The 19095-nt window shown below is 37.6% G+C and overlaps 1 protein-coding gene across 1 annotated transcript in view; it reads right to left on the reverse strand.

Annotated features, from left to right (window-relative positions):
* Positions 1-13872, reverse strand: part of LOC134752917 (NADPH oxidase 5) — a 66663-nt gene extending 52791 nt beyond the window's left edge. The window contains exon 1 of the mRNA XM_063688703.1: positions 13450-13872. Coding sequence (XP_063544773.1) covers positions 13450-13800 — 351 coding nt within the window. The 5' untranslated portion in view covers positions 13801-13872. The remainder of the gene's footprint in view (positions 1-13449) is intronic.
* Positions 13873-19095: the final 5223 nt, after the last annotated feature.

A 19095-nucleotide genomic window follows, 5' to 3' on the forward strand; every position in this document is an offset into this window, starting at 1 on the left:
GTAAGCGCTTGATTTTAATGTTACACTCCCGTGAATCAAACGAATCACGACGTTCCCTCGAGCCTTGCCCCTACAGGCTAAACGCGAGCACGTGTTATTATCAAACCGCATTAAAATCAAAACCTACTATCATACTATCTAAGTTTCATGGCACAGCTGTAAGCTATTAGATTATATCTCTATATCGACCTACAAAGCGTGTCACGTATCGACTGTCAATTTTATCAACCTCGTACTTTTCTCCTCGCTTATTCTCAATTATGAACTTTATAATGTAAATAATAACGCCGCTTTTACAATCAAGCAATCGAAAGAGATGCGATATTAGTAAAGTTACCGTGTGACATGTAATGTATGCTCGCTAGTCCTCGAATAGGTATCAGCATTGCCTCATGACAAACGAGCGAGGATGTAGGTCGCTGGCTGTGTGATTATAGCGGTCAGCTATGTGTTTGCCTATGAACTCTTACAGTGAGTCATGTGACACACCGTTTCAATTATATCCTGCGACCTCTACGCCAGCTTACCGCCCTAATATCCTTAACACAGTTTATTGTTTCACGATATTACCAATGCATCTCTTATCTTGATCATTTAAATTATATTCGTTACCTACTTTACTTTCGTTACTTGGGCCAGTTAAGATACTCCATTATAGTCTTGAAGTGTATTAGACAGAAGCTTCCTAAAAAATGTACACTTCTGTATGGCCCTATGGTTGACTGGTAGAGAATACCATGAGGCATTAAAGCCTTTTTGTGCCTTTAATAAGTATAATAAATAAATCTGAACCGACCGCAGAAAAACATGATGGGATTCCAATAACAATCGGTCAGACTTAATTTAGCTAAAATTATTTTATAAAATTTATAATAATATGCAACCGACACGATCGAAAAACTTAGTTACTTTGAATACATTCAAGGTACATAAAAACTATTTACTACATAATATATATACTTGAATGACGGATCTGGGTCATTCGATATACGCAATGCTATTGGTTGGTGTCGAGTCCGGGGCGGCCAATGGTCATAGCTGAGCCAATGCCAGCTGTGATGTGTGACAGGTGACAGGTCAAACTTGTAACTATTTTAATCATGGTATCGCTTTTCACCGTAGAAGCAGAAGGTCTCCAATATTAGTTATGTCTTACTTTTTCCTCGCGTTATCCCGGCATTTTGCCACGACTCATAGGATCCTGGGGTCCGCTTGACAACTAATCCCAAGAATTGACGTAGGCACTAGTTTTTACGAAAGCGACTGCGATCTGACCTTCTAACCCGGAGGGGAAACTAGGGCTTATTGGGATTAGTCCGGTTTCCTCACGATGTTTTCCTTCACCGAAAAGCAACTGGTAAATACTTATAATAATAAAGTGAAATATGCATAAGACGCGAGTTGGCACAGTGGCTGTGAGTGTTTACAGCCACTGGGTAGAAAGCGGTGCACACCTCTCCACACCCTGAGCCACTCACGCGATGTTGTCCCCTTGTCGCTCCGTGCGAGCGGCCGTTTTCGGGGACCCATATTGTGAGTTGGCGAGTCACCACCTGTCCATTTTTTTTTTTCGTGTTTTTAAACATAGATTGGGGCAGGTGCCATAGTATTTCCATAGACCCGGTAACCAGTACACTAACATCTCAACACAATAGTCTAGTTTATTTTGTTTCTTATCATTGCAATAGTCCTGCACTAACCGGGGCTTGTCCTTGGGTGCACTACTATAGTGCATACAGGGATAATCATCGGTTGGTGTCACATCACCTTTTAGAGTAAATTGTCTTTTTACAAGGGGCCTCTGCGTGTTGGCTTCGGCCCCACGCACGCCTTCCAAATGTCCGGGACCCCATGGTCCCGAGATTATGTAAAGGACGAACATAATAATAATAATAAAAGACGTTTATTCAAGAAGTTGTAACATAGGTACATAATAAAAGTACACGATAATGCTTACAAACTAATTGAAAAGGAAGGTGGCTCAGCTGGTGTCTGTGTCAAAAAGGCTTCGGGGCACAGCAGCCCCAAAGGTTTTCAGCAACGGACGCTGTTATTCTGCCACCGCCGTAATTGTATCTAGCTAAGGACAGTATAAACATTTACACTATTACATGACTTGATAGCAAAACCGAGCAATGCGCAGTGGATAAAAAAGTGCTAACTAAAGTGCTAAATTTAAATATCTATTGAGCAGGTCACTCAACCAAAAGTGTACGTTACTTCCTTTTGGAGGTCCAGTAAATAAGCCTTGCAACGTAGTTTGAAAACCGCCAGGGACTTACAGTTAACTACTGGTGGCGGCAAATTGTTCCAGCACTTAAACGCAGCATAACGAAAACTGCCTCCAAATGACTGAAGCCGGAGTAGTGGAAGAGAGATACGCTCTTGTTGCTCACGCAAACGTTTCAACTTTCGGTTAGGCTTCCATTCAAGTTTACGCGCGAGATAGGGTGGAATACCAGATTGTTTAAGCGTAAATACCATTGCCGCAAGCTTTAATATTCTTCTGTGTGACATATTCAGTTTCCCGCTTTATTAAGGTAAGGGCTAATATGTGAGCGGCGAGGGATATTTTGACAGAAACGCATGCATGAGTTTTGCACACGTTGAATTGCTCGTTCTGTTCTTTTTCTTATGCAATGCCCATATACAACGTCTCCATAATCCAGTTGGGATAAAACTAGCGCATCTGACAAGCGTTCGCGAACATTTTGTGTTAGGTAGGGTCTAAGCTTATATAATGAATTTAGTGCACCATAGCATTTTGGTATTTTAGTATTTATATGAGCTTCAAATCGAAGCGACTCATCCATTACGATTTACGATCCGATACGATTAAACGATATTTCATACATAAGTTCCGAAAAACTCATTGGTACGAGCCGGGGTTTAAACCCGCGACCTCCGGATTGAAAATCGCACGCTCTTACCGCTAGGCCACCATCACTTGCTCCAATGTTATGTCTTCCACCGAAAAAAGCGCCACAGTTTGCCAATGATATATATCATTTTGGTGCATTACATAGGTAATGTGCAAAGATCGTAAACTGCGAGCGAAATCCATTAAAGTACTAGGGTTGTTGTCAAGTCAAAGTACGTCATTTAAATGGATTTCGCTCGCAGTTTACGATGCCTGGTAAAGTGTTACAAAAAACTTAAACCATGGTTTTATTATTTCTTTGTTTCTATCAAGCAAAAAACTAATAGGTACAGGGGAATATGTATTGCAATCTTTTCTTATCTATGCAATGAACGCAACATACGACTAATGTATTGCCGCAAGGACTTTTTCATGACCTTCACAGAAAAAAGCTTCTAAATTGTCATTGCAATCGTAATCTAAGATAGCAATTACTTTCTTTATACCGATACTGCAGAAGAAAACTTAACATACGCCATTGGTCTCCGCTTATTTATGTTATAATACCATATTTACTATCTAAAAGGTATCATGTCTCATTTCAAACTCGCATTATCTATAAATCTCTGCCCATTAAAAATGACTATTCCCATTTAAACCAAGCCTGTTATATCATAGAGCCACACGTCAACGTTTTTGCCGGGGCAACAGTCCATCAACGCCGCACCACTCAATCTAAACTAACGAATTCGCTTTTTGTCCTGCTCACACCAAAATATGTGGATGAATAATGTATGACTCGTGTATGGTGCGCGGACGCAGGAACAGAAACTGATAATGCACATATTTTATTCTACATTTGATCAAAAAGGGGAAGGTTAATTCTTAGGGTGCTCTCGTGATTTTCATGTTGTTTTATATACTATACTCAAAATCAATTGATGCGGGAAAAAGAGGAAGCTTTTTTTAGGAATATGGGCAGGCACCGCGCCCGGACAATTACAAAGACAATTTTAAAAACTAATAATAGCACAATCACGTAGTCGTTCAATTTGTAGCTGGCCCCGAACGGCTCATCCTTTATCTATTGTTAAGTAAAACGGCACGTGCCACTACCTGCAAAAAAAGGGTCGTGTAATTCTAATTGGCACCTGAGCGCGGGCTAGTCCAACGCTCAAAAAACCAGTGTAGGTGTGCGTGTGCGATAACGCGCCTTTTTTACCCATCTCGAATATCTCGATGACACATTTTAGACTGGTTCTGTAGCGTTCGACTCGCCGGCACTCAATAACCGTAGAGGGACCACACACAGCCTTGCAAAATATTTTATAAACGCTAGTAAACCTATGTTGAATTGTATACAATTGAATAATATGAACAATTAAGGTACTACCTTAAAAAATAACTATCTGTACAAATTAATAAATTAAATAAAAGGTAACAACGGCATTTCAAATATTCGAGCACATAACTCGGTCGTCCTCGGTCCAACGGTACAGGTCTCTTCGGCACCTTTGATCCGGGTAAAATGCATGACGGTTATTTTACAATTGTAATCATTTATCTTTTCTTAATTTCAGTTTTTGACATTGTTTTTTTAAATCTCTCCCTTTTTATTTTGTTGCGTTTTTGTATGACAAATGTAGAGTTAATTTAGGCAAGTACATACTGGACATAGTAAGAAAGTTAGAAATGTACAGAACACATAATATGTAGGTAGATTTTCCTGGATTGGAGCTATCAAATAGATTGTTAAACAAGGGATGAAAGACGACCCATTTCTGTCGAGGTAGTACAATAGCCAAATAGTCCGAGGCTGAAATGGTGCCTTTCACCCGAATTAAACACTACTTTTCATTTCGAATACGAGGAAAGTAAAATTCCTACATGTGTATTTAAAAAAATGGCTAAGTATAAAATTCAGTAGTAGGTAATAGGTATTTCTTGAGGGTACTTTCAATTAAAAATTTAGTTTAAAATATCGTTATTTATGTAATGAGAAGTTAATTATCAAAATGAAAATTGTACAACAAATCCATTTACGCCCAAAACTTTTATTGCTTATCGTAAAAAAAACGAAAAAAGACGTAGGTACTTAGAAAGTAGTGCTCTAGCGCAGAAACGTATTATTTTCTAAACCCTTTTAGAACAACAACTACCCACTTTCAGAGCATGAGAAATGAAAAAATATTAATTGCAAGCTATCAGAAAGCGATGAGCACCTTCAAGCCTGCATCACTCTAAGTCTGAACATGAATACCTTTGAATAAGCATTATTTTTATTTATTTGTTCATTAACAATATTACAATGATGTCCGAATGAAATAGGGGTGACGGTGATATCGACGATAATTTATAAACTCAGAAAAATAAAAGTTGTTTCTTGGGTTTCCGATAGTTAGCCTAAATATAGAGCCTAATTTTTGGTTGGGACAGAGGAATATTAGCCAAAACCGCCCCCTACCTCCCTGCCTCACAATAAGTGCCCGCCCGAGATTGCAGTCAGTTGTTTTAACAATGTTAATTTCAATTAATTCTACTTTCGGAAACATAAAAAAAACAATTGAGAATATAATGGTACATTCGGTTGGCGACTGCAGCAGCGTGCAGCGCGTTACTCCTGCAGCGTTGGTGGCGTCGCTACAACAGCGGGAAATGTTTCATATCATAGTACTGTCATACAACAGAAAAACTTAGTGTACAAAAGGCGAACTTAATGCCATAAGGCATTCTCTACCAGCCATCTATCATTCTAGTTGCGACAGCAATACTAAAGCAAGTCGAATACATAAGGTAAAATAATAAAGGCAGGTTTTGTGATATTACGGCCATGTCACAAGCTGCCCAAACTGGCAAATAATAAAGTCCAATTGCGCTCCTCAAACGTAATTGGTACCGTAAGGCCACATTCGCACGAGGGCTTTTTCAACGCCCGTTAAAAAAGCGCTTGCTGAATCTGCTCGCACGCTAAATTCGATTTAAAGACCAAGCGTAAAGTTGAAAATCCAACAACGCTTGATAAAAAGCGCTACCACCATCGTGTGAATAAATACACATGTTTCCATTTGTGTCATTCAAACGCTTCTTTAACGCGCGTTGAAAAAGCGCTCGTGAGTATGAGGCCTAGACGTAAAATAGTACATTATGATACAAGTATGCTAAGTTGGTCATTACACACGAGGCGATATTGTGCGCGCGAGCTGTAAGCTAACGCGCAATAAGAAAGCCGATGTGTGTAATGACCAATGCACACGCGTTTCATACGACGTTTTTCAACACACTTGCGAGAAAAAAAAAGAAACTTTCATATTAATCAAATTTTAATAGTTAAAACAGTTAGTATTGTGTGTTTCATCTGTCATACTCGTACTGCCGGCCGGCCCTCGCTCGCCCCGGCCGCGCACTGCGCAGGCGGTCGGGCGCGCCCGTGCCCGCCAGTCCGACCAATTAAAGAAGGCTCCCTTTCCATGCATATTATTAGCAATCAGTTAGCTTCTTAACTCAGTCGGATAATATAATGAAAAAGCACGAGTGGAATAATACACTGAAAGAGCACGCGTGTTTAATATCTAGGGTTATGAGCCAAAAATCGGTGGAATAAAAACGTCGTTTTGAGCAAGTGTGTTGAAAAATATTATGAAATGTCTCACACTATATTAATGAGGTACCTAACCTTCACTGACCATAAAACATTGCCATAAACACTGAAATTACTTACAAAATAAACTTTAAAGTTCATATAGGTAGTAATAATAGAAATCGTGCAGACTACACTAAAGTTCCATTCAATTAACTTTTTATTATCCATCAAAACCACATTTGTAAACCCAGCGCAAATATAGATGTAAGGTCGACGAGTCGTATGTGACACCTGCGTCTAGTATTTCCTAGTATTTCTAAATTTATTTTGAAAGACAATTTTTCAAAACGTCTTATTCCTACAGTTTGCTAGAGTGGCTTTAGGCGACACTTGTAGATGCAAGCATCCATAAGCAAATATAATTGCTTGCTTGCAAGCTTGCGTTCAGGCAAAATGTACACTGTTAGCAAGCAAGTAACAGTTTTTGGTAGTACAAGTATTTATAAAAACCTCGCCGCTCCCAGAGGATTCATGAAACTGCCAATGACTCCGCCGAAAACTAAGTCTAATGGAGAACAAGGCATGATTTATCACGTAGGCAAATACGAGACACAATAGGCATACTTCCCTTTTCCAAAAAAGGGTTTATTTATACTACCTGTATCTCCAAAATTTTACCGCAGCTTAAAATGGACTAAACCAGCCCGCACTTAACTTTTTTTATGAAGATCTAATAAATGTTAAACCGTCAGTGAACACATAACACGTTCATCCGACTTGCGCAAATATAGCCCATTCAAATCGATCCCATTCACTTTCGCGAATCAAATCGATCCGCGTGCTTACGAAATGAAATAAAATAGACATTTTACGGTCTGAAGTTGATTAAATTAGTTTACTGTAAGCTCGTGTTTGCGTAGGCGTAAGTTTACTAAAAGACGTAGGTAAGTTTAAGGGTCGGTTGCACCGTCTGTCACATTTAAAACGTTCGCAAAATTGTGTTGTATGGGATTTTTCATAGTTCTTGTTGAGTGACAATGATCAGTCCATCAATTGTGGTTGGTGTAACTGGCCCTTGCTAATCAGCATATCTTTGACCGTCGCTATTCCTAATGATAGCATATTAAAATCAAAACCAAATAGAGCAAATGGAAAATACGGTAGTCCCACATCGGAAAAATGGATTGGACTTTACCACAAAACTTTCAATACTCTCATAATACATCACCTTTTTTAATTTTCATTACATCAACTCCTTTCTATTTGATTACGCCCTAAATTCAAACCCAACAGATTTTTTGGTAGGAACAAATCACTGACACCGACCGTGGCACCTATGCAGATACATACCTACCTACCTACTTATATTTTATAACTCCAAAAATATATTTTATTCTCGTTATTTAATACAAAGGTTACATGGATTAATTTCAATTGTGATGACAACGATGAACGAAAGTGAAATCGTTCGCAAAAAGCTCTTAAGTAGGCTTCATGGTAACTCTATAGGTAATGACATGTGATTAGGAATCTGGTTCAGCTCCATTGTTACAGGCTTGATAGTCAATGCTACCACTGACTGTCACTGTCACACATGACGTCATATCATACGATTCACTATTCAGAATTCATAATTTAACATTTGGCGAAATGTTACTGTTTTTTGACAAATACTCTTCTGTGGGGAATTCGAGCGTTTAAACCGGGTTTAATTTCGTTGTCCGTAGGTTACATCACAGGTAAATGAGGTAGATATGGTATCTACTTATAAAACAAAACATAACATGTAAATAAAACAAAAATGCAGTGGACTCGGACGTCATCATGTCATTGCAATGATTGACATCATATTTTTAAACTTGTAATTTCGTCTCGTAAAAAATGATGAGGTACTTGGCGGTATTTACAAGGCACAAATACAGCAGTTACCATCCTTTTTAGGTGATATTGTCAATAACATGCCATTTGCGAAAGAACCGGATATTTTGGGATACTTTTGAGCAATAAAAGTGCAAGTAATTGTTGTGCAAAATATAAGTTGCGTGTTTTTGATAATTTTGACAGCAAGATAATACGAGATTAATATAAATCTATCGAAGTAATAAGAGTATAATTATCGTTCTCAGAAAACATAAGTCTATTAGAAAAGCAGAACTAACTACGCTATTAATTAATAAAGACGCGCCAACGCAAAAGTTATATATTTCCCTAATGTACCTATCTACCTAACGCAACGCAGTAATGTATGTTTCGTAAGTTTTGCGATTTTTATAAGTTACGACTGCACTAAAGACCCATTTGTCAGTGACATTCAGACAGTAGGTAAAACGGTAATCTCATCAAAAACACAAATGTGAAATGAGAGCCAAGTTCAACATTAAGAATATTCATGCGTCGTTGTTGACTTCGCCGGCAAAAGAATTGATATCTATATGAGTGCTAAGTTCTAGTTCACTTGGGCTGTGATTAAAGTTCAGGAATTGACTTGGCTAGTTTTTACGTACCTACAGGCCAGTACAGGCTATATTATATTTGCATATGTTACTTTTCTCAAATTTAGTTCGTTGGTATTCATGAAATTTGGGGTTCCAGTTAGCCTTAAGTGTCTTAATAAATGAACCAAATTTCGTGTTTATGTGTAATAGATTTGGAGTTACGCAGGGGCAAAAGTGGCTCTAAATGGTTCATGTAATATAAATATAACACACGGCCACTGCGTCGTCAGTTCTTTTCTTTTGAACTTGTCTTAGCTCTAGATCACACGGAATATCTTTTTCGATGTAGACATCAATAAAATTTACATAATATAAAATATTAATTTTTACTATTTTGACGACGAACGAACGCGTGGGTCGTTAAGGCCGTTCCATCGGTTTGCCGCTGTCTCTGTCACATTTCGCAAGAAAGAACGGGAAAGATCATGCGCGCCAAGTGTCAATTTTGGTCGAATTTTTACGATTTTTATTTATTTTAAAAACGTTACCCTACAATATCGAAATTCGAAAGCTATGAAATTATTATTTAAGTTAAGATTGTTTTTTCTTCTTTTATTGTTTATAGTATCACATAATAAATAACCGAGTAAAGTTGGATTAAAAGTCCGAGTTAGAGGTTACTTTGCGAATTAATTGTATCGAGCGAAGTGTCATAATTCGTGTATCGGAAGCTATGATATTAAAGATAATATAGTCAAGAACTACATATATTTTTTCCACGTCTACGAATATCAACGCCTCTTAGAAAAACAGGATCATATAAGGAGATTTTTCGCCTTCTGGCTCAGGGAACCGCCTTAAAAAGGATGCCGAGATAATCTTTTCTTTAATTTATCATACATAAAACTAGTACTTACAAAGTTTATTAGACAAGAGTTACACAAACGCGTCGCATCGCATTAAATCGATATTTTTCTGGCACGTACCATTAAGCACAATTTATTACCGCACTGACCTCAACGAGTTCGGGTTCACGTTAATAGTTAATTTGAAAGTAATACCAGCATAGGTACATCAAAAATATAGTAACGTGTTTGAAAACAGTAAGAGTCGCAGGGTCATAAGAAATAGAAAGCAATAAAAGTTGACCTATATGCTACATTTTTTAGAGAATAAGAATAAGAATTATTAAGAATTGTTTTGAAAAGATGTGTCCCGCCGAGTTTGTTGCCGGTCCCATATTGGGATACCCTCCTACAATTTAGGAGGGAATTAAATCTTCTCGGGTCCGTGGTGTAGGGTTGGAGCCGGCGTAGTTTTTATCGCGTATATGTATCTTTACTTGAAAATAATTGTAGTGTATAACTAGCCTTATGAACCGATTTTGCATGTACAACCAGCCTTAAAGTTTGTAGTCTATGATTGTTCATTATTTTAGTATGTGGGTATTTTTGCACTTTGTAATTTTTCCTCAGTCACCCGTTGACCACGAACGCTGTAAAGAGTTCGAAACGTCGGGATGTATTATAAATTCAATATACGCGATATAATCCGTTTTCATAGTTTTATTTCATGAATAAGAATTAGTTTATTGTTTACCACAAAATAATAATAATAATATAAATAAATAAGATCAATACGGGTAGTGGGACTGCGGGATAAATGTAGGTAACTGGCCTTCATATCGGGGCTTGTTTATTGCGAGTTCATACATTTGCCAAGTACTTGCGTTTATAAACTGAAATAGATATCATACACTAAAGAAAAAGTGACCAAGTCCACCGGTGGCCGAGGCGGGAATAGAACCCGCGTCTTCAGCTTACGCGACTAACGTCCTGACCACTAGACCACCCGGCCACGGCAGTTCCCGTCCCAAATTCTCTGGTGTATGCTATCTTTGAAAGGCTAGGCGCCTTTAACCAACTCTAACGGCGAGCATTACGTGTTTGCACCTTCTATACGAATCCTTTACTAGATTACGGTATACTGAGAGAGATGGTGCTGCCATCTATCCAACTAGGGAACAAATCAAATTATTTTATGAACTATTTTTGATTTGTATTTTTTAAGTAGTCACACTACTATATAAGAACTACTACTACTATATATTAAAATAAATTATAAACTGAATTAATATAAATAATATTAATTATATATTTATATATAGTAGTTCTTCTTTCAGTTCCCTAGTTACTTGCGTTTAGTCAAGGTGAAGGTCAGTCACATAGCTACACATAGGTGTACCCATATTACAATACAACCTTAACCTAAATCTTAGTCAGCCCTAGTATAAACTAGGGCTGACTAAGATTTAGGTTAAGGTGTGTATATATGTGTACTAAATGCTTATAAGTTCCATTTTCCGAGGGTGTCAATAAGAATATATTGTACCTACATAGGTACAATAGGTATTAGTACTTACCTACCTACTTCAGGCATTACATATATATTTAAACTCCGTATAAGAGCCGTGACTTTTTAAATCTGCCACAAAATGCACGTTGTTTAAAAAAACAAATTTAAAAAAAGTTAACCAATAAAGTAACCAACAAGTAATGAAAATACAAACGTTGTCACGCTGCTTCTAATCTAGCGACTGTGCAGACAGCAGAGCTTAATGTGATTAACAGACGGATTTCCGTTGACGACTAATAAAATTATTTCGTTGCTGCGGTTTAGGTGCTAATGCGACATAGATGGGTATCTAACATATACAAACATTATTTCGAAATGTTTATTTAAGATCGTACATAAGACTCGTGAAATACAAGTATTGTTAATGAGTAACAAATTAGTATTCTTGAACATACATACATACATACATACATACATACATACATATAATCATGCCTATTTCCCGGAGGGGTAGGCAGAGACCACGGATTTCCACTTGCTACGATCCTGACATACCTCTTTCGCTTCCTTCACTTTCATAACATTCCTCATACACGCTCGCCGGTTTAGGGTGCTCTTGACCTGGCCTTTCTTCAGGATTTCCCCGATCTGATCAGAGAAAGTCCGCCGAGGTCTGCCCCTTCCAACTCCCGTTTCTACCTCTCCCTTATACACTCTCTTTGTTAGCCTTCTTTCACTCATTCTTTCCACGTGTCCAAACCATCTCAACATACCTTTCTCAATTTTTGTCACTACATCTTCGCTCAGTCCACACTTTTCCCTTATCACAATGTTCCGAATTCTATCTTGTAATCTAACACCACACACACTTCACAACGCTCTCATTTCCACTGCATTCACTTGGCTCTGATGCCTCTTCTGCCATACCCAACTTTCGCTACCATACATAAGTGTAGGCACCAGCACCCCTCTATGCACAGCCAACCGTGCCTTTTGCGACACCTTCTGGCTGCTCATAAAAGCGTTAAGTGCCCCATTCACGCGATTTCCAGCACTCACTCTCCTTTCAATATCTTTATCATGCTTACCGTCCCTAGTGAATAATGTTCCCAGATACACAAACTCTTTCACTTGTTCTACTCTTTTTGACCAATCAAAATTTCACAGTTTGTCATATATTACTCCTTTCCAAATACCATAACTTTCATCTTACTTACATTTATTTCCATTCCTTTCCTTTCAAAAGATCCATGCATTCTAGTTACCATCTTCTGCAACTCTTCACCCGATGACGCTAGCAATACCCGGTCATCAGCGTAAAGAAGACATTTGACGGGTAACCCACTCATTCTCAGCCCACATTCATCATTTCTCAAATCATGCAAACTACTGTCCATGAACAGATTAAACAGCCACGGTGACGCTACACATCCCTGCCTAACACCCTTTTCGATGCTAAACCACTCAGTGTACGACCCGTTTACTCTCACACAAGCACTAGAATCCTCATAGAGCGATTTCAGCGCCTGAATGAGACGGCCGCTCAATCCATACACCGACAGTACCGACCAAAGTTCATTCCTTACCACTCTGTCACAAGCCTTTTCCAAATCCACGAAAGCGCAATAGACCTTCTGACCTTTGGCCAAATACTTTTCGGCTATGCATCGCAAGGAAAAGACTTGATCCGTACATCCCATACCCTTTCGGAATCCCGCTTGTGCATCCCATACTTTTTCATCGGTTTCTTTCACTACTCTTTCAATCAATATCTTTGCATACAATTTGCCGACGACGCTGAGTAAGCTAATGCCTCTGTAGTTTTTGCAATGCAGTTGTGATCCCTTTCCTTTGTAAAGAGGTACAATGACGGCCTTGCACCAGTCCCTGGGCACTAGACCGGTTCCGAAGCACATATTGAAAAGGCGGTACAACTGACTTGCTACAATGCCTTGTCCAGCTTTCAGCATCTCGACAGAAACTCTATCATACCCTGCAGCCTTCCCTGATTTCATTCTTTTCAACACTTTCACAATTTCATCCATGCTAATACTACCTTCGTTCTCCGACACGTTTTCAATGCTTTCATTCAACTCCGAAATTGACTTCATTGAATTGATTGGATTGAATTGGTTGAGTATTCTTGAACACTGGTTGATATTAAAATCACTTAAATTTAGAAACTACCATAAGAATAATTTTAAAGCGTAACTTCTTACCTCATCCTGAAATGCTTTGTGCAGGGTCTCCTTATTGTACTTCTGGTCTCCTTGTCTCAGAATCCCGGAGCATTGCTTCAGTAGTGACAGCCGCATCCTTTCTTTCGCACTCTCCTCTTCCATAAAGGACATGCGGTGTCCATTCCTTGGAACTCCCAACAAGTCCTTGGAATCTCCTTTTTCTCCGCCATTTTGTTTTTTTACTTCTAGTGGTTTTATTCCGTTGTTGTCAGTTTTCCCGCCGTCCGTTTGGTCTATAGTTATGGTTATTTTTTCTGGCGTTTTTTCTTCATCTGCGTTTTTAGTGTTGTTTACTAATTGACCGTTAGATTCCATGTTTTGTTCGTTCATTACTGGTTTATTATGATCATTTTTGCACGAGACACTTTATATCTTTACATTTGTAACCGTCAAAGTTCTTTGTGCATACTTATTACGTAGGCTTTAAGCACAAAATTACAAAAGTAATCTGCAAGAAATCATGTTAAAGGGCTACCTATCTTTTCATTTAAAAATGATATGTTTCACATCTGCCTACTTGCTACTCGCTGTGAAAAGAAATCTCTTTTTAACAATAAGCTAACAAGGTTATTGCAATACGCTTTATAACATTAACTAACCTTACTTAATTCTTAAATTAGTCTGTATTTACTTATTTTGTTGTCTGTCTCATCATCAACTTTTACCTAAGTTATTAATAACCACCATGTTTAAAAATAATAATTTATTACGAAATTTATGGAAATGGAAACCACATCAACATTATTAAAATATATGACGTGTCTTAAAAGTATAAAAACCGGCCAAGTGCGAGTCGGACTCGCGCACCGAGGGTTCCGTACATTACATAATTTTAACAATGTGTTTTTATGTTAAACGTGAGTGAAAGGTAAATTGCGGTTTACGATTTATGACATATTAAAAAAAAACTACTAACTAGATCTCATTCAAACCAATTTTAGGTGGAAGTTTGCATGGTAATGTACATGAGTACATCATATATTTTTTTCAGTTTTATCATTCTCTTATTTTAGAAGTTACAGGGACACACATTTTACCACTTTGGAAATGTCTCTCGCGCAAACTATTCTGTTTAGAAAAAAATGATATTAGAAACCTCAATATCATTTATGAAGGCCTATCCATAGATACCCTACACGTATGGGTTTGATGAAAAAAAAAATTTTGAGTTTCAGTTCCAAGTATGGGGAACCCCCAAAATTTATTGTTTTTTTTTCTATTTTTGTGTGAAAACCTTAATGCGGTTCACAGAATACATCTACTTACCAAGTTTCAACAGTATAGTTTTTATAGTTTCAGAGAAAAGTGGCTGTGACATACGGACGGACAGACAGACAGAAAGACATGACGAATCTATAAGGGTTCCGTTTTTTGCCATTTGGCTACGGAACCCTAAAAACAGCTTAATCATACGAAATGGAATCCAGTTTTCGAGTAAAACTAGCCTATTGCTAGTGATAAATGAAATCGAATTGTACATTTCGTGCATATGTAACAAACATCATAAATTATTGCACCTAGGCAAAATGATTTTGCGCATTACGTGAATACCTATGTTAAATATTACTTTCAGGTTGTATTTTAATGCATTATGAAGTGATACGTAACGAGATAATTTTTTACGAGATAATCCTTTCCTTTAAATTCTTTAGCGCTACAAAATAATAATAGGTACCTATGTATGTTTACCGTCACGAAATAATTGATCAACTGTTTAATTCCACTAGTTTCCATTGTGACTCCTCCCGTGTTACCTATTCTGTATTGAGTAGAAAAAAATCACTTGTAATTATTAACGAGTTAATACATTATATCTTAACACCCCTTTAAATGGGGTAGTCACCGTAACAAACATTTTGTTTCCTGCGTTACGGACCGACATCAGATGTCAAACACGCATAATTGAACTACAGTTCAATTATCGCAAGATGAGCAGTCACATTTGAACACGTAAAAAACCTACATAATCATATGGAAACTCTCAGGATCTAATTTTATAACAGGGATTGCGACATTGCTCGGTTTTAAGAGCTGTTAGAAATAAAACGAAGTTATCTAAAAAGCTAAATAATTGACTACCACTTTGGTACTGGCAAATGCTAAAATCTGACATCGATAAAGTAATGGCGATAAATCAGTCAATTAAAGTAACCAGGTGAAAGTCAATTGAACGAATAAATCTAATCAAGACCACAGTTTCACTTTTTATGGCAAAGCTAGTTTTTAATGGGTGTGCGCAAACTCTTAATATTGTGTTTCAAGAGCTTTTGAAGCGATTAATCAGCAATTAAAAAGCGACGACGGGCGAATATATAATCTACCACACAATTTTCCTGTCACATAAACATGTTTTTTGAGAGTATGTTATGTTTAATAATTGATTTATTTTTCACCACACCAGCTGGTAAAGGCTAGGCTAAAGCTCTCTTGATTGTTCAAAAACTGATAAAAAAATTGCATTTTATTCACATGTGAGGCAAAGTAATCAAATGCAAATGTAGAGTTGTTTTCTTATGTTTGCTGGTAGAATTGACTTTTAAATGATGATCTTGAATGATAAACATTTAATAACATTCATTTTGAATCGGTCTCATCAAACGCAAGGGAAGTCGCTGAAATGTTTTCTAATTACTTTGGTTCTGTCTTCGAGAAACCCTCGAGTAGCGTAACCAGTGACTTTCCAGTGACACACATATTAGCATTGATCAAATTAGAGCAGCTATCAAAGGGCTTGACTGTAATAAGGGAGCTGGTCCTGATGGCATTCCCCCGTCTTTCATAAAAAAATGCTGCGAAGAGCTCTGTCAACCTCTCTACATAATTTTTAACCGGTCCATTAAGAGTGGCACTTTCCCTTCCCAATGGAAAATTGCTCACATTATACCAATCCACAAATCGGGCGACAACAGTCACTGTAACAATTATAGGCCTATTAGTATACTATCAGCATTTTCTAAATTATTTGAATCAGTTATGTACAATTGCTTTTTCTCTCATTTTAAAACCATCATTTCTCCCTTTCAACATGGCTTTGTTTCTAATAGATCGACGGTTAGCTATCTACTAATTTACAAAAATTATATCTGTGGTGCATTTGCTAAAAGAACTCAAGTAGATTCAATATACACAGATTTCTCGAAAGCCTTTGACAAAGTCGATCACACCATCCTTATTAATAAATTGGAAGGGTATGGAATACATGGAAACTTGCTAAGGTGGATCAAATCTTACCTAGACAACAGGAGTCAGCTTGTAAGTGTTAAAGGTCATGTCTCTGAGCCAGTAAAAGCTATCTCGGGCGTTCCTCAAGGATCGCACCTGGGTCCTCTTCTTTTTGTTGTTTTTATTAACGACCTAGTCGAACGTCTATCGTGCCACTGCTTACTGTACTGCACTGTACTGTACTGTACGCAGACGACCTTAAGATCTACTCAACAGTCACAAACATCCAACAATGTCAAATCCTGCAGAGTAATCTAAATACAATTGCGTAATGGTGCATATCCAACCGTATGTTCCTGAATATAGATAAATGTTATGTTATTTATTTCTCGACATCTAAGCAAAAGTTACTTTTTAATTATTCTTTAAATAATTTCACGCTTAATCGCACATCTGTAATTCGGGACCTTGGTATCTACTTTGACGACAAATTAACATTTCAAACTCATTACGAGAACTTAATTTCCAAAGGTATCAAGTTAAATGGAATTTATATCTCGCCTTACCAAAGACTTCAAAAACTTACATGTCCTTAAATATTTATACTGCTCCTTGGTCAGAAGCACCTTAGAGTACGGATCTGTAATATGGGCACCTTACTACAATACTCACATTGACAGAATAGAAAAAGTGCAAAAGCAATTTCTGAAAATCCTTAGCTACAGGCTCCAGCTTGGTCGCAGTCTCAGATCATATGCCAGCAGGCTTAAGCACTTTAATATGCCATCGCTTACAAGTCGTCGGAAATGCAGCGAACTATACTCTACAAAATCATACATTCCCAAATTGACTGTCCCTCCCTTCTTGCTCTTCTCAATTTTATCACACGATACAAATCTCGCAACCCCTCACCCAAAATATTCCAACTACAGATTTATAAAAACAACATATCATATTACAATCCAGTAACAAGAATGTGCCGTTTATACAACGAAACCGTTACCGAGAATCCGTTAATAGACATATTCGAATGCAGCTTGCCCATTTTTAAAAACAAAATACGTAAGACTTTCTGTTCATAAGCTGCGTTCGCACATCAAAATGCCGATCTTTTTCTTTAGTTATTATAGCATGTCGTAATTTAAACATGTCTTATTTAGTTTTAAGTAGACCTAGTTTAAGTAGTAGATAACTTAATTACGTATACGTAGACTTAAGATCTTACTACTATTTATATAGTTTTCCTGGATTTCTCCTCCCTCTAGCGTTATATTTTAATCTGAATGTTCTTTTCCTTTTGTGCACACATGTTTAGAGTTATGGTCCAGACCTGAACTGTAAGCCATCAATGTAATTTATATAAATGTCTGTAACTTGTTTTGTGAGCCAAATAAATAAAATAAAAATCGATTTGCTTTGATTTTGTTTGATACATCGTCAGGTGACAACCAAAAGTCACTAATTACTAAAAAATAATTAATCACTTTATTAGGGTACTAATACGGTTCACTATGGCTATGAACTTTTAGTGGTAATTAGTGAGTTTTGGTTGTCACTTGACGATATACAGTTAGTATTTTCCTTGTGTTGGTGTGGTGAAAATTTTTGTGTTTCACTCGGTGGCAAAATTTGTTTAACCCTCGTGCCTTGAAACCCTCGCAACGCTCAAGGTTCCATTTTTCGAACCACTCGCTAGGCTCGTGGTTCAATTTTGGAATCTTTCGCTTGCTCGGGTATGAATATTAGCACGAGAGGTTAAACAACAACTTTGCCCCCTTGTAAAACAAATAACTAGAGGATACCTGTTGTCAAAGCATTTATTAAAGTGTGAGGTATTGCTAGATTAAATTTCAACTGTAAGTGTAAGGCCTAAGTGGACGCTTGAGTTGAGCGTGCAGCGTGGCGGGGCGTGCGGCGTGCATGTTAAACAATGCAAACGTATAGGAGCGGCCCTAGTGCACGCTGCTCAAATCATTGTGAGCCCGACGAAACGCTGCATCCACTCAGGCCTTACACTATAAGAGTGCCTTAGGCTTTTTCTTTGTAATTTTCATCTTAAGTACCTACGTACTCGGCATTTGCCGTTGCATACCTTCAGGCTTAGGTTCACGATGATGCCTTTATATCCATATACGCTTAAAAGCTTGTTAATTACAATCACGAAAATATCCAGCATACTCGTAACAATGTAGAGTGGTTCCGCGATGTCACGCTCGCCACCTGCGGCCAGTTATGATAATGGAATAGCTGAGAGTATTACACATAAACGTGTAGTCGCTGTCAACCGGACTTGTGGGAATCCGCGTATTTATTTAAAATGTTACATTGGCGATATAGTATAATATTTGCACCACACCAGCCGTAAAGACTTTCTTTATTCTTAAAAAACTAATGAAAAGTTGCATTTTATCCACAAGTGTGGCCAAGTAATTTAATGCAAATTTTGAATTGTTTCCTTATGTT

The sequence above is a fragment of the Cydia strobilella genome, chromosome 2, assembly GCF_947568885.1.
Source record: "Cydia strobilella chromosome 2, ilCydStro3.1, whole genome shotgun sequence".
In the NCBI taxonomy this organism is placed as follows: domain Eukaryota; kingdom Metazoa; phylum Arthropoda; class Insecta; order Lepidoptera; family Tortricidae; genus Cydia; species Cydia strobilella.